Raw genomic sequence first — 13,489 nt, forward strand, 5'->3', positions numbered from 1 at the left:
TTTTAAACTTCCCGACTTTGCCATTGGCAATTTCTCCATCTGAGCTGCAGCTGACATTTATATCTGGCCCTCCAACAGCCCAAAATATTCTTTTTATTCCATTGTTCGGTAGCTGAAAATGAGAACTCTACGTCTCACACCGACCCATAGTTGGTCCATTGACGGTGACTTGGGTCCCCTAAGCAGTTTCTCCGCAGACAAAGCTTTGACACTGAGCAAATGTTTAACAATAAGAAAATGCCATGTAAAGATCATGCCTTAATGTTTTATCCTGTGGATGTACAGAAATGTAGGATTTCAAAAGCTTTTCAAATGTCAGTGTTACAAGATGCAAAACAAGATATGCCTTCCTTTATAAAACACACAATCAGAAGAGCAGAAAGTGTAGGTACTTCCTGATGCTGAAGAGATTGAAATAACAGGAGCAACAACCGGGAAAACAAACTTATCACGTTTAGTTTAAAATTGAACTTTCAAGTTGTAAATACTCACTCTCATCCTTCCAACTCTTTTTGCTGGCCCTACAGGTTATTGACAGACATTGAGAGTAGTTTTGAAGACATAACAGAACATATAATGGAAGTATGTGAACAAGAACTACAATTGGCAATATGTTGAGCAGCTTCACAATGTTGTTAGCTGGAATTGTTTTCAGTGAACAGTTCTATCAAAGGGTTAGTCTTTTGACTAAAAAGTTAGTCTTTTGAAAGCCCTTATCTACTTTGAACATTTTTGAAGGACAAGATGCTGCTGTATAATTTCACCACAGACAACAAATGCAGCAGAAAAAGAATCAATTTCTGTTTCATACTCCCCATCCTGTCTATTGGGATAAAACCCTGTCAATGAAGTTAATCAATCAAAAGTTGTGGACTCAAAGACTTTTTCCTAAAGTTTATACTTATAAATTGTGATTTTATGAACAACTACTTTTAGCAGTGAATTAATCTAGTCTTTAGCATCAAATTCTTAATAAACTATGACACCTTTTTCATGGTCGAGAGGTATGATGTCCAAAAGAGAAAGTGTGTGGCACACTAATGCATTTCTAATAGTTTTTGAACAATAGGACTCCATGGCACAGAGGAAAAGGGTATTATATGCTTTGCTGGTAAGGCGGATTACTTAATAGCTGCTTTTCTTCTTTTTATTCCCTTAACAAGAAACAGATTTAAAGTCTATTATGGATTAAAACAGAGCAGATTAGGATAAATGCTGAATTTATCGGAAATTGGACCAGGTTTAGAATTCATCAGTTTGTCTCGTCAGTCAGTAACAGCTTGTGCTTGGTTTATTCAGTAAAAGAATAGTTAAGAGAAGTTGGAGCAGCAGGTTGGGAAGCTGTGAACTCTTTTTCTTTTTTTTTTACAGCAACTTCTGTAGGTCTCCTACAAAGATAAAATCCCTAATGTAATCTGTCACTTTTTCTGAACTCTTATAAGAGAACAATCCCCAAACACCTCCACCTCCACCTCCACCTCCCCACTCCATTCTCTGTTCATCTTCCCACCTCTTACCTTGAACACTCCTCCCTGCATAAATCCCATATAAGATAATCTGTTTGATTAACATATTACTGAAGTTGGCCAAGTTAATATATTTGATCGGGGAGTGGCAGATGCACACATGGTGGAGGATAAAGATTGTAAGAGAAGAGGAGGAGGAGAGGCGAGGCAAGATGAAGGGATTATGTTTCTTGGGTGAAGTTCTTTTCGCCTGGGAAAAGAACAGGTGATTAAAAAAAAAAATGGTTTGATTTGAAACCACACATCTGTCTCGGGGACTTAAATGCTTAAATGCAATTTTTAGAGTCTATTTTTGAAGTTGCTTGCTTCACATATAGAAAGAGAAAGCTGCCAAATCCACACACATCACTTTCTTCATGCTGTAGGAATGACATGGAAAATCTTTTTAATACATTTTAATTTGTAACCACGTGTCTTTGAGCCCCAAGCTCACACAACATGAATATAACATCAAGACATTAAATCCTGAATCTAACATCTGTCTAATGATGAGGTTCGGTTCAGCTGCATGTTTGATATGTGATCAGACTCCTCATCCTATGTCCTAAGGGGTTGTCAGTGCCCAAAAATCCTCTGCAAGAGTTTACAGCCAGGATTTACCACAGAGGTTAAGTTATCTACACAAATCATTCCCTTTTTCATTTGCGGCAACAGTCGTACAGCCACGATTTACAAGTATAGTAGCTGCAGACATGAAATCCAAGGGCAACTCAGGGCTGCAAATCACACCAGTTTTGCCTCTCTATTTACGTTGTCCTGTTGATGTCACGAAGAGGGAAATATCCTAAATCTAAAGTTACAAATGACAACATTTTCATACAATAATGAGATATTTAATACCATGTGTGTTATAACAAGTAGAAACTAGGACAGTGTGTCGTCACATCCCCCAATGAAAAGGATAGACAGGAAAATCCTCTGTCTGCTGTCAGCATGATCCAGCATCAACTATGAGCCTGCCCCCTTCTTGACATCTGTCTTGGTTTTGTTGTTTTAAGAGTTAACTTAATTCTGCAGTCACTGCATGTTATCTCAGTTTTTTTAATACCACTCCATCACTCTTATTTGATAGATTGGTAAGTTTAAAGATGTGCAACATGAAAACATGAAAGCGTTTGCTTAAAAAATACTGCAACACATTTAGATTAGTACTCACTGAGATCATAATTTCTCATTCATATGTTTCTCATAATTTCTCATTACTATTTTAATTTGTGACTCATATCAGTGTCAGATATTTTACTATTCACGCAAATGTATACTAAGAAGAAAGGAGCCTGTAATTAGATTCATCCATGTGGGTGTTTTGTTTATTTGGACAGCCAACCCAAATTCAAAGCTGTGTTGGAGACACAGGTCTTATTTAGAACAAATCTTAATTATCTGAGAGAGTAAAAGGAAGTCATGTGAATGACACGTCAGTAAATACCAAAATAGACTTTGCTTTATATAGCCTGTTGCACATTAAAAAGATCTGCCGAGTAGCATGACCCAGACAGAGGGAAGCATTCCTGAACTGTAGTCTTTTTCTATTCCATTCTCTCACTTGTCTATATCACCTGCCTAGTAGTTTGTTTAACAGGACTTTAGTTTTAATTATTTTAGAAAATGAAAGGACCAGTTTGTAAATTTTTCATTAAGCAGGTGGGTTAACAATTTAATATGTCGTTGTTTCTGAAGTGCTGCTGTTGTGACTGCTTCTGTCCATATGGTGAGCCAGTCATTGCTCTGCGGCCATTGACTGTCACAAATCACTACCACGCCATGTATCCCGCAGCATGCAGGGTTCGGGACAGAAAATCAATGGACTCTAATGGGCTTCTCCATCAGTCCAAATATCTGAAGCTTCATGCTTGATGGTGAGGAGACAGAGGTGATGAAGATTTACAGGATGGGGAGAGGGAGTGATAGTGGCAGGTTTTAAGGTCATTGGAAGCCTGGTGCTGTTGAATGGCATTGGTTTAAGAATGTGCTCTATTGTAAAGGGACAAAATTATTTAAACGAAAAAAAGGCTATAACAGCAAGACAAGAGAGGCTCTGTAGATCAGTTACAATAGATGACTTTGCAATTAAAACCATTATTTTTGTTTTCTTGGCACAAACATTTGGAGGATGTATGCTTTACCTATGAAACATATAATATATCTGTAGAGAAAGGTAGAAAGAGTATGTTGCCATAAATAATGGAAGATCATGAAAGTCAGAAGTGGGGTCGCCATTCAAATCTCACAAACAGCAAACTCACCATATGTTTATCTATGAAGCAGGTTGGTAGGTTCTACTTCTGTCAAGACACTGAAAACATAGATGAAGACAAACATGAATTGCAAAACTAAAAGAAACCTCTGCATGAACATAGGCACGCCCTCAAGCAGGATGCTGACGTATAATTTCAAATTAAGGTGTAACTGCCAAAGGGTTCTTTTGGGGATGAAATTAGGATTCAGAAGAAGGCACAAAGAGGCAGATGCATGCAATCAGACAATTCTTTATGCCTCTAGTTGCTTTTAACTGACTTTGTTTTCAGCATACAAAATGGTTGGTAATTTCGGAGCCATGATCAGTTTTGAAACTGGTTCAGACAGTTAAGAACGCATGAGCACTCCTCAGAGCTTGTTTCCTGTTGACATTACACTTGTTTTAACATGCGCCTCTGTGTTTGACGTAAACACACATTTTACCACAGTCAGCGCGTTTGTGCCTACCTACACAAACCTTTACTATTTCAATGTCTCATTCTTAAATTCTAAAAACAGTGACCTCGTTTGTGCCACTGATACACTCTCTTGAGTAGATTGTTTCACTTGGAAGGCTTCAAACAAGCTCATATTGAACAGAATCATTGTAAAAAGGTTGAATGTCAGATGAAGAACAAATAAGTGAAAGAAGGAGAGATTTAAATGAGAGCTAAATAAGACTTTGATGAGGTAATATGCCTTAATGAAAAGAACTGGGAGCAGGAGGGAACATTGGAAATCCAGATAAGCACAGACTGAGAAAGGCACAACTGTTTTGAACAAATTCTTATAAATAAGAGCAGTGACTCATGAAAGTGATATCATATGGAAATGTCTCAGACAAGCCGTTTAACATTCATTGCTGGAACTGACTGAAGATATAATTGTCTTATGTTACGGGCAATGAATACAAATGCTACATTAAATGTGAACCTCCTCTGCCAAGCTTGTTAATTACCTCATACAGTTTTACTTTTGTGCTCTTTGATTTTATGCCTAGATCAGGATTTGTTGACAGGTTTAATAAAACAGGTATTTTCTGTACAGCAACAAGTGCAGTGACACACATTTTTTCCTGATTGTTGAAACAGCTTGGTGAGTAATTGTCATGTTCTCTTTCTTTCAGTGGTGAATAGCAAAGTAATCCTAGATGGCCTGCAGAGGTACAGCCCCACGCCAATCTATCTGCCTGTCAGCTACCGGATCCTCAATGCAGAGTCAGCGTTCTTTTTGCTGGAGGCAAACCAGGACCTAATGAGGAACTCCAGCCTGCAAGCTCGCACAGAGTCCTTCTTCATCCACCAGGCGCGGCAGATGCCCTTTGTAAATGCTAGCTATGGACCATTGTCTGTCCAGCAACCCGTACCTCTGGAGATGCTGCAAACACTGCCAGGGCCATTTAACACACCGTCCTTCACTTCATCCTCGGTGCCAACATCATCAACCTCATCACCTCTTTTTACATTCAACTGGAAGGTTCACACCTATATTATCAGTGAGCGGATTCACCCCAGCTGGCCAAAAGTTCAAGTGCTGTTCTACATCGCAGGCAGGGACTGGGATGATTACAGTGCTATCCATAAGCTGCCCTGCATCAGAATGTTTGCCTTTCATGAGACCCAAGAAGTGCGAGGAGTATGCAGACTAAAAGGCGAGCTGGGGATATGTGTAGCTGAGCTGGAGCCCCTGGCCAGCTGGTTCAGCCCGCCTACTGTGAGGCCTGGGAGGCAGAGGGTCTCAGAGCAGGCTCAGGGCACTCCTGTGGAGCTCTATTATGTGGTCCAGACAACAGACAGCGGAGACTGCAGCTTGGAGGATTCAAGAAAGGGCAGCTCGGTTCGCTCCGAGCAGCAGAGGCCACTGGGCTACTATGCAGGGCATACACCTATGCAGCGCATAGGGAGTGTCAGGCTGTTTCAGCCACTGACGGAGCTGAAGCTGGACAATACCTTCGTGGTGATGGCACCCTCTAAACCCATTAGACAGAGAGAAACAGTCTCGACCTTTCTGGCTCTCTCCACACTTTCTCCGGTGCAAATTTTCACCCTCAGGTGAGTTTGCATGAGTTTCTCTGCAGCTGTGTTGCGCAAATTGTTGAATATGCATTTTTGTTCAAGATATATCAGTTTCCTGGTAAACTGACAGTTATTGCATCACCTTTTGTCCCTTGAGCAGGTGCTGTTGTAGTCTGGCAGCAAGCTTGTAAAAGTGAAAGTAATCTGCAATGTGGGATTCTTTTTTGGTACTTGAGATTGGAAAATGTCTGTGTAAAACGCTTTTGATTTGTCACACCATTTTCTAGTTTACTGACAACATTTCCATGATGTTTCATTCTGCCAGAAGCAGTTAGATCATTTATCTTGGTTATTTCGGACATTTGTTCATTATCGTGTAAAAAAAGACCCAGAGAGTTCTCATCTGCTCAACTCTGCTTTACTGTGTGCACAACAACCCAGACAAAAAACTCTCAGATCCATAACTTGCTAGGCTTTTTCTGCGCCAATGTTAATATTCAGCATGCAGAAACTTTTTGTCACACAGCAATGTCTCAGGGAAAACACACTCCAAATCATGGCTCTAGACCGACTTCGAACCTGAAATGTATCTATTTATGCTCACTTTTGTGTCTGTATCAACTATAACAATGGTTTTGTTGCCAGTAAAGGAATCAATAATAATATAATATTAATACAACTTATTTTGAACAAGTTCATTCATTTAGTGTTGCTTTACATGTTATTATATTATGAAAGATGCAGGCTGCAAACAATTTTTCAAACTTCTACAGCTTTATATGACCTTTCAGAATCCCTCTAAATGTCATATTATGAATGTAAAACAAAACAAAAACTAAAAGGAAAAGTGTTGTAGACATGTTTTGAAAAAGTCCATTGGTTTCCTTTTTTTGTTTATCTCTTTTCTACATGTAGCTCTAAAAAACATTTCATGGAGAAACAAATTATGAAACATGCATTATCTAGGTGAAAATGAAAATTATATTATTATATAATTATATTATAATTGAAACCTATTTCCATTGAAAAAATCCAAATACTGCAGGCTAATTCATTTTCATTAATATACCTTATGATGAGGAATTAGTGTGATTAACATTCTTGGCATAACTTACTCTGATATTTTGCTCAAACCACCTGCAGTGTCCTGACTATGCCGAGGAATTTCAAACTAGCTATCTTTCCAGCTAGCTTAATTTAATTTAGAAGAGACTGGAATAGAATACCCTGTGTTTGCATTGTTGCAGCAGCACAGTGATAGACCTAACACAGGAATAAGATCCTTAGAAACATATAAAATATGCGTAAATAAATATACGATATAAAATATACAGCAAACAAAAACTACAAGAAACAATATTGTGCAGTGAATGAAAACAGCTACAGAAATAGACATAGGAATGTTGCCATGACTACCGCAGAAACACAGGTATTGCACAGTAGATGTCTATATATCGATCTATCTATCTATCTATCTATCAGCTGCAAGAAAGAAGGACCTCCATCCCCCTTCACACTTTGAGGGTACAGTAACCTGTCACTAAAGCAGCTTTCCAGTGCTGTCACAGAGTCATGCATGACGTAAGAGACATTGTCCGGGAATGATGATGATAGCTTGACTAGCATCTTCCTGTCTTCCACCATCCACTGGTGGGTCGAGGGGGCACCCGAGGACAGAGTTTGTCTTCCTGAATTGTTTATTGAGTCTCTTCCTCTCAGCTGGAAAGATGCTGCTGCCCCAGCAGACCATTCCTTGAAATTGGCTGATGCCACAAAAGAGTTGAAAACAGTCTTAAGAATGCCAGATTTATATTTGTGTGTTTCTGCAGACGGTTGTCAGTTGGTGAGGCAGTCTAAATTTTAGTAAGACAGATAGTGGTTCATTTCTGTGTGCTCCAGGTTGTCCCTCTGAAGCACAGGCTGTACGGTGTTGAAAACACTGGAGAAATAAAAATAAAAAAAGATTCTCATAGTGTTCCCAGACATCTCTAGGTGAGACAGAGCTATCTGTAAGCGGACAGTGATGGCATCATCCACCCCAATGCCAGGTTTGTTTGCAAGCTGCTCCATAGATGAGCTCACCTGCGGTCGGAGGCTGACAGGGACCAGCCTCTCCAGGGTCTTAATCAGGTGTGATGTAGCCGTTGAGATCCTTCAGGAAAACATTGTTTAAGACATATGTCAGCAATTTGGATTTTGTTATAACACCAGATTTGAACTCCGGTCTATTCATACATCTGTTTATTAGCTGTTTGGCTATTTGTCTTTCATGTGTAACTGTATCACTGTTGACGGAGGTGGTTGAATTGCTCAGTAAAGCCATGAAAAGAGGAAAGAGGATTGTTTGGCAATGTGGATGTGTTTGCTGCTGTGAATCAATTGGAAAATAAGGTTCTTATTTCTCTGATTTACTGCTTTGTTTTGCAGCTTGGGCTGAAACGCAATGCTTGAACTGGTAGAGCCGGGGAGGCGGGGCCAAGTTGGAGTGTTATGTCTGCAAACAGCCGTAAAAAATTGTGGCTTTGCATGCTTCAAAGCCTAATGAGAAGTGTTAGAATATACATTCTTGAAGATATGCTTAGTTATATATTTCATAATGTCCAGGTATAAGAGTGAGGTTAGAGCCTTGTAGAGCCTCGGCCCATTTAACCACCAAAGATTAGAGCTTGATATCAGTTTTACACCGTGTTTCTTACTTACATAACTGATGACTTACCCATAAAAACTATTTGGTAAACCCCATTTTTCAAGGACTCTGTTTTTCAAGAAGCCTCCATAAATGCAAAGGAAAGTAACTACATTGCCTCTCTAAATGCAATGCATTTAAATACAAATGTGATGATTAAGTGTTTTGCAGAAGTGATGTGCTTGCCTTTATTGTAACTTCCCAATTCATTGTCAAGGATATTAGCTACATGAGTCTTTAACACAATCCAAACCACATCTGTGCTTGTTTGTAGATTGCTTTGCTTTGATAAGACCTTAATTACACCTTTGTGTTAATCATTTAGGTTGTTTTATGTACTCACTCTTAAAATTGCAAGTTTATAAACATTTTTTATCTGAGGTGATACCACAGAGCAGCAGCGGAGTATTGATTCATTGAGCTTCTCGCATACAAATTACAATTCAAAGAGACTGTAATTGCTCCATGTTGTGTGATGCAAATTAAGGTGTAAGGAACATGCATTTCCACTAGGCTACTTTTATGCCTGAGATCTAAATCATGGCATATGAAACAGTTAGCAGCCTCAAAGTGGAGCTGTGACAGAGGGCTTTGGCAATTTGTCAACCCTGGGTGAGCAGGAAATCTGCCAAAAAGGCTCATTGCTTTTTCTCTCACTCCAGTGATGATGAACTCCCATGAAGTATTAGCACTCGCAGTGTGTGTTTATCACATTTGTCAGTAAGTGTGTAAATGGGAACTTTAAAGGCGGTATTTTTCCTTCAGCGACTCTTTGCACCAGTGTTGCACCCCATCCGTTCAGAAGTTCTGCTTTTTTTTTATGTTTTCCATTGGGAGAGCAAAGACTTAAAATTTAACTAAAATACCTCATTAGCAACCAAAAGATTGAGCATCAAAGTGTTTGAAAATCACACGATACCCTACACTGTTTCACTGCCATCTTACCAAACTCTGTAAGTGAACATCTGTTTCCTGATTTTTATCCCCCAGCAGCTTTGTTGCAGGTAGCCTTTATCATACAGAACAAAACGTGATGAAATGTGGTACATTGCATTTTTAGTTCCTGAATTTACTGATCCTAAATCTTATCAAATATCCTTGAAGCTCACAATATCTTTATGATGATGATGTAAATCCAAGTACTGTGTCTAGTGTTGAGGGGCTGGGGTGCTACTTTGGTGTTTTTGAGATTCTCTGCTGTTGAACAGAGAGTTTCTTCTTCTCCATCTCGTTGTATGTGTTTGCTTACTGCCAGCCAATGTTTGCCTTTGCTGTAGTGTGGGTGTGTTTATGGACAGCTTAGCTTAAGTAGCTTTGGTGTGCCTCGCTCAGCTACTGAGGCATCATTAACTATTTATGGATTACTCCCTTCCTTCCCCATTATCTTTACCTCCTGTCTCATCCATTCCCTCCTCCTCATCCACCAGCATAACTTGTGACAAAAGAATATCAGAATCTCTCTGGACAGCCTTTATTTCCACCCATGCTGCTGTCAGATGGTATCAGTCCTGTCTTTAATCTGAATTTGACTGAATGCATTCTTTTCAAAAGACCTCATTTTTAGGACTTTTTTTAGGATAAAATATTGTAGTGTACAATCCTTGGACTGCTTACTTGAAACAGATGTCCAAGAGCATAATAAGGCAACAAGGAATTTAGTTTTGAAATCAAAATACAGCAATTTAATAGTCTGCCTGTTTTTGCTTTATTGAGAGTACGACAAACTGCCAGAGGGCTTGCAAGCAAAAATGTTTGATTTACTTTGCTTTCTCTTGATTTCTTAGTTTGCGAAGCCTTGATTCCTCTCCTTTCATTAAAAATGTCAGTGACAAATTTATCAATTTGCTTTTAAGTCAGCTTATATGTGAATGTGAGATCATTTATGCCCTTTATGCCCCATTTATATGCAGTGGATGTCAAACAAACTTCAGCAAAGGATACGCCTGTCCATTCTCGCCTATAGCTTCTCTGGCAAATGACCTCTCTCCTCACTCCTCTGGGCGCATTTTAAGAACCGAGACATCCTTCAACATGTTATGCTGAGATCGATTTTCTTGGGTCACTGACAGAGAACGCAGGAGAGAAGAGGCACAAACAAATAAGAAAAGCTTTTTGATGAGTTTTCTTTAAGGTTAATGTAGACTCAGTGTCATCTGGCTACTGAGCTTTGTTGTGGTAACTTCAGCACTGTTGTCATTACTCCAACTTTACCTATTTAAAAAGGAAAGAAAGATGTGCAATAGTCATGAACAAAAAAAAAAGAAAAAAGAAAAGCATATTTTTTGTGCCACCCGGCAAATTATTTCAAAAGAAAGCCTGGTTTATGTGTCTGACATTTTTTGTGTGTTTAGTCCAGGGGGAGGAGATCCGGAGACATTAATCCAGTAAGGAGTTTTTAATGAGATAGCGCTGTCTCTTCTAACAAAGGCCATGATGTTTTCCTAACCTTTACCATAGCTTTTAAAGCCCAGCTTTAGCCAAGTAGTTTGTAATGTGTGACATAGTGGCAAAACTGAGACTGAAAAGTACACTTACTTTAAAACTGTTAAACATCAATGACTTGGAAGGAAGTCCAACTCAGTTGTTCAGCCTGACAGTTGTGTATGTAGCCCCGTCTCCCAACTCCCTCCGATGCAGAACTTGTTTGCCCGTTAAATGTTGTTCCAAAAACTATTTCACTAGATGGTGTGAAGTTGCGTTTCTATGGAATTATTATTGTGTCTGGTAGCATGAATAAAACTACAAAACTCTGAATATTTCACATTTTGCTATGAGACTGTCCTTTTAGATGCAAAGTGATGTTTTCATGATGCACAACCCAGTCTCATAAGAAAGTTGTTTTAGTAGGTCGTTTGTTAACATCTCAAAAAGGTAGTGTCGCAGTCCATCGTCAGAAATCATGATGTGGCAATGTAGAGCAACATCGATGGAAGCCTCAATCCTAAAATATATAAGCCTGAACCTGGTCTATTTCTTTAACCCTAATGGTGGGTTATTAATGTCAAATCCTAACTTTTCACAAGTGAGAGAAGAAATCAACGAGTCACTTACTTGTGCTCTTTGGCATATCATTTAACTGATTAATAGCATCTGTCACCTCTCTCTCTCCTTTTAAGCATCTAAATCAACAGTGTCAAAAGTTAACATAGTCAAAGAGCATAACATTGACGTATTAGGATGCTGCACACAAATGTTATTGCGTACTTAGACATGTAATCATAATGTAGTGATGTGGTGACACCTCAGCTGCGTCTCCCTAATCACAAAGAGAAAATAGTCAGGAAAACAGTGAATGTACTATTTCTGAGCCTTTATTGCTAAACTGCAACATTTGACGTGATATTCACATTAGGTTTGTCATTTTCTTTAAAATATACAAACAGTTATTAAGTTAATGAAGGACAAAATGGCAATTTTGAAGACTTGTTTTATTTCTTATTTGTTCTTTGAAAAACAAAACGAAAAAAATAAAGCTTTTTTCAAACACTGCTCAGATGAGCCAGCACTGACACTTCCTCACACGCAACTATGGTCCTTGCCCCAGCCACCCGGAGAAATCATCAAGCATCAAGGTGAAAACCTGAGGCTTGGTCCCCTGCAGGAAGACGAGGTCACCTAATGTAGATTGCGGTGTCTGGTAGTGTTTTCTCCACTGATTTAATGATCCTTTGAGTCTGTATTAAAAGACAAATATGTACATTATAATGAAAGTGGCTGCAGTACTTGAGAGCTATTTAACAGAAACATTAGCTACTCCTACTACCATTGCTCATGAAGCATAACATTTCAAATGTAATATTTGCCTCGTAATGGTAGTTTTTTTGCCAGCTCCTTACCTTACTCCACAGTAAAAAAAACTACAGCACTTATCAGAGGTCTTTTTTTATTATTAATTCTATTTTTTCCTGTTTTCTTCATTATGTAATTGGCTGTATTTGATCTGAACTAATATAATGTAATTATTATAATTGTAATTAAAGACTTTTAACCCCTGTGGCTGCAGCAGACAATGATGAATATTCCCATTTTCTCACACACCTGTACTATTTATATACTTTTGTAACCAATGCACATGTACACAGACACCCACACACATATATACATAGACCTGCCCTGTACCAACTGTAGAGACACCGTGTGTTTGTCATGTTAAAGGCTCCCAGTGGAATCAGTAATTCCCCGCCTCATTAGCTAAGGAGAGAGTGGTGTAACAGGTTGGTAAAAGGTTCTCCAGCTACTCCTTATTCAACATGCAAATGAAAACACTATTTCCTCCTGAACAAATTAACAGGCTTTTCAAAAGATAAATTGCCCCAGCTGTATTGTAATTTTGACTAAACAATCCAACATATTTCCGCAGATCCCCTCAGGGGCTGAGTTGCTTATGAATGCAAATGAATTTCTAATGTTTGAGAGTGTGAAGGTATAAGTATGAGATTGCTCATGCTGTGCCAGCTCAAAATAGTCACCACGAGTTGTTGGGTTTCCTGCAGATTTTGCAGGTAGATTGAAAATGGATTTAGCCGTGGCAAGTTTGGTGTTATTTAGCTGATGTGCACACACAATGCAGTGTTTTGCTCAGCTGATTCTGATCCCTAACAGGGTTCAGGTATACAGACCGTGTGCTTTGGCTGTTTGTGTTTGTCCATTGTTGGCTGAAATATGAGCAGGAGAAAAGGTTGGAATAAAAATGTTTTCCTCAGTGTATTAGCCTTATCTGACCGCTCTCTTCTGTGATCCAGTTCCTGGTAAAGGTCATTCAAGATAGGTACATCTCTTTTCCATTTTCGTTTCTGTGCTTATCTGTACTTTTTCCATATTTCTTATCTTCTCCACTGTCTTGCTGACTCTCCTTTCCTTGTGTTTTTTAACCTTTCTGTCTCTGTACATGCACTCTCCTTTGCTGTCATTCCCCTTCGGTTATATTTGTGTGGTAACACTGACAGGAAACCCCTATCACATGGAGACCCAGCTGAATTTTAATTGAAGATGTGTACATATGACCGCTGGAGTTGGCTCCACCC

The 13,489-nt window shown here is 39.0% G+C and overlaps 1 protein-coding gene across 1 annotated transcript in view; it reads left to right on the top strand.

Moving 5' to 3' along the window:
* Positions 1-13,489, top strand: part of LOC140277416 (transmembrane protein 132D-like) — a 142,605-nt gene that overhangs the window by 42,099 nt on the left and 87,017 nt on the right. The window contains exon 3 of the mRNA XM_072372422.1: positions 4,891-5,815. Coding sequence (XP_072228523.1) covers positions 4,891-5,815 — 925 coding nt within the window. The remainder of the gene's footprint in view (positions 1-4,890; positions 5,816-13,489) is intronic.

Source organism: Leuresthes tenuis, unplaced genomic scaffold (assembly GCF_036924035.1).
Source record: "Leuresthes tenuis unplaced genomic scaffold, fLeuTen1.0.hap1 SCAF_19, whole genome shotgun sequence".
NCBI classification, from domain to species: Eukaryota; Metazoa; Chordata; class Actinopteri; order Atheriniformes; family Atherinopsidae; genus Leuresthes; species Leuresthes tenuis.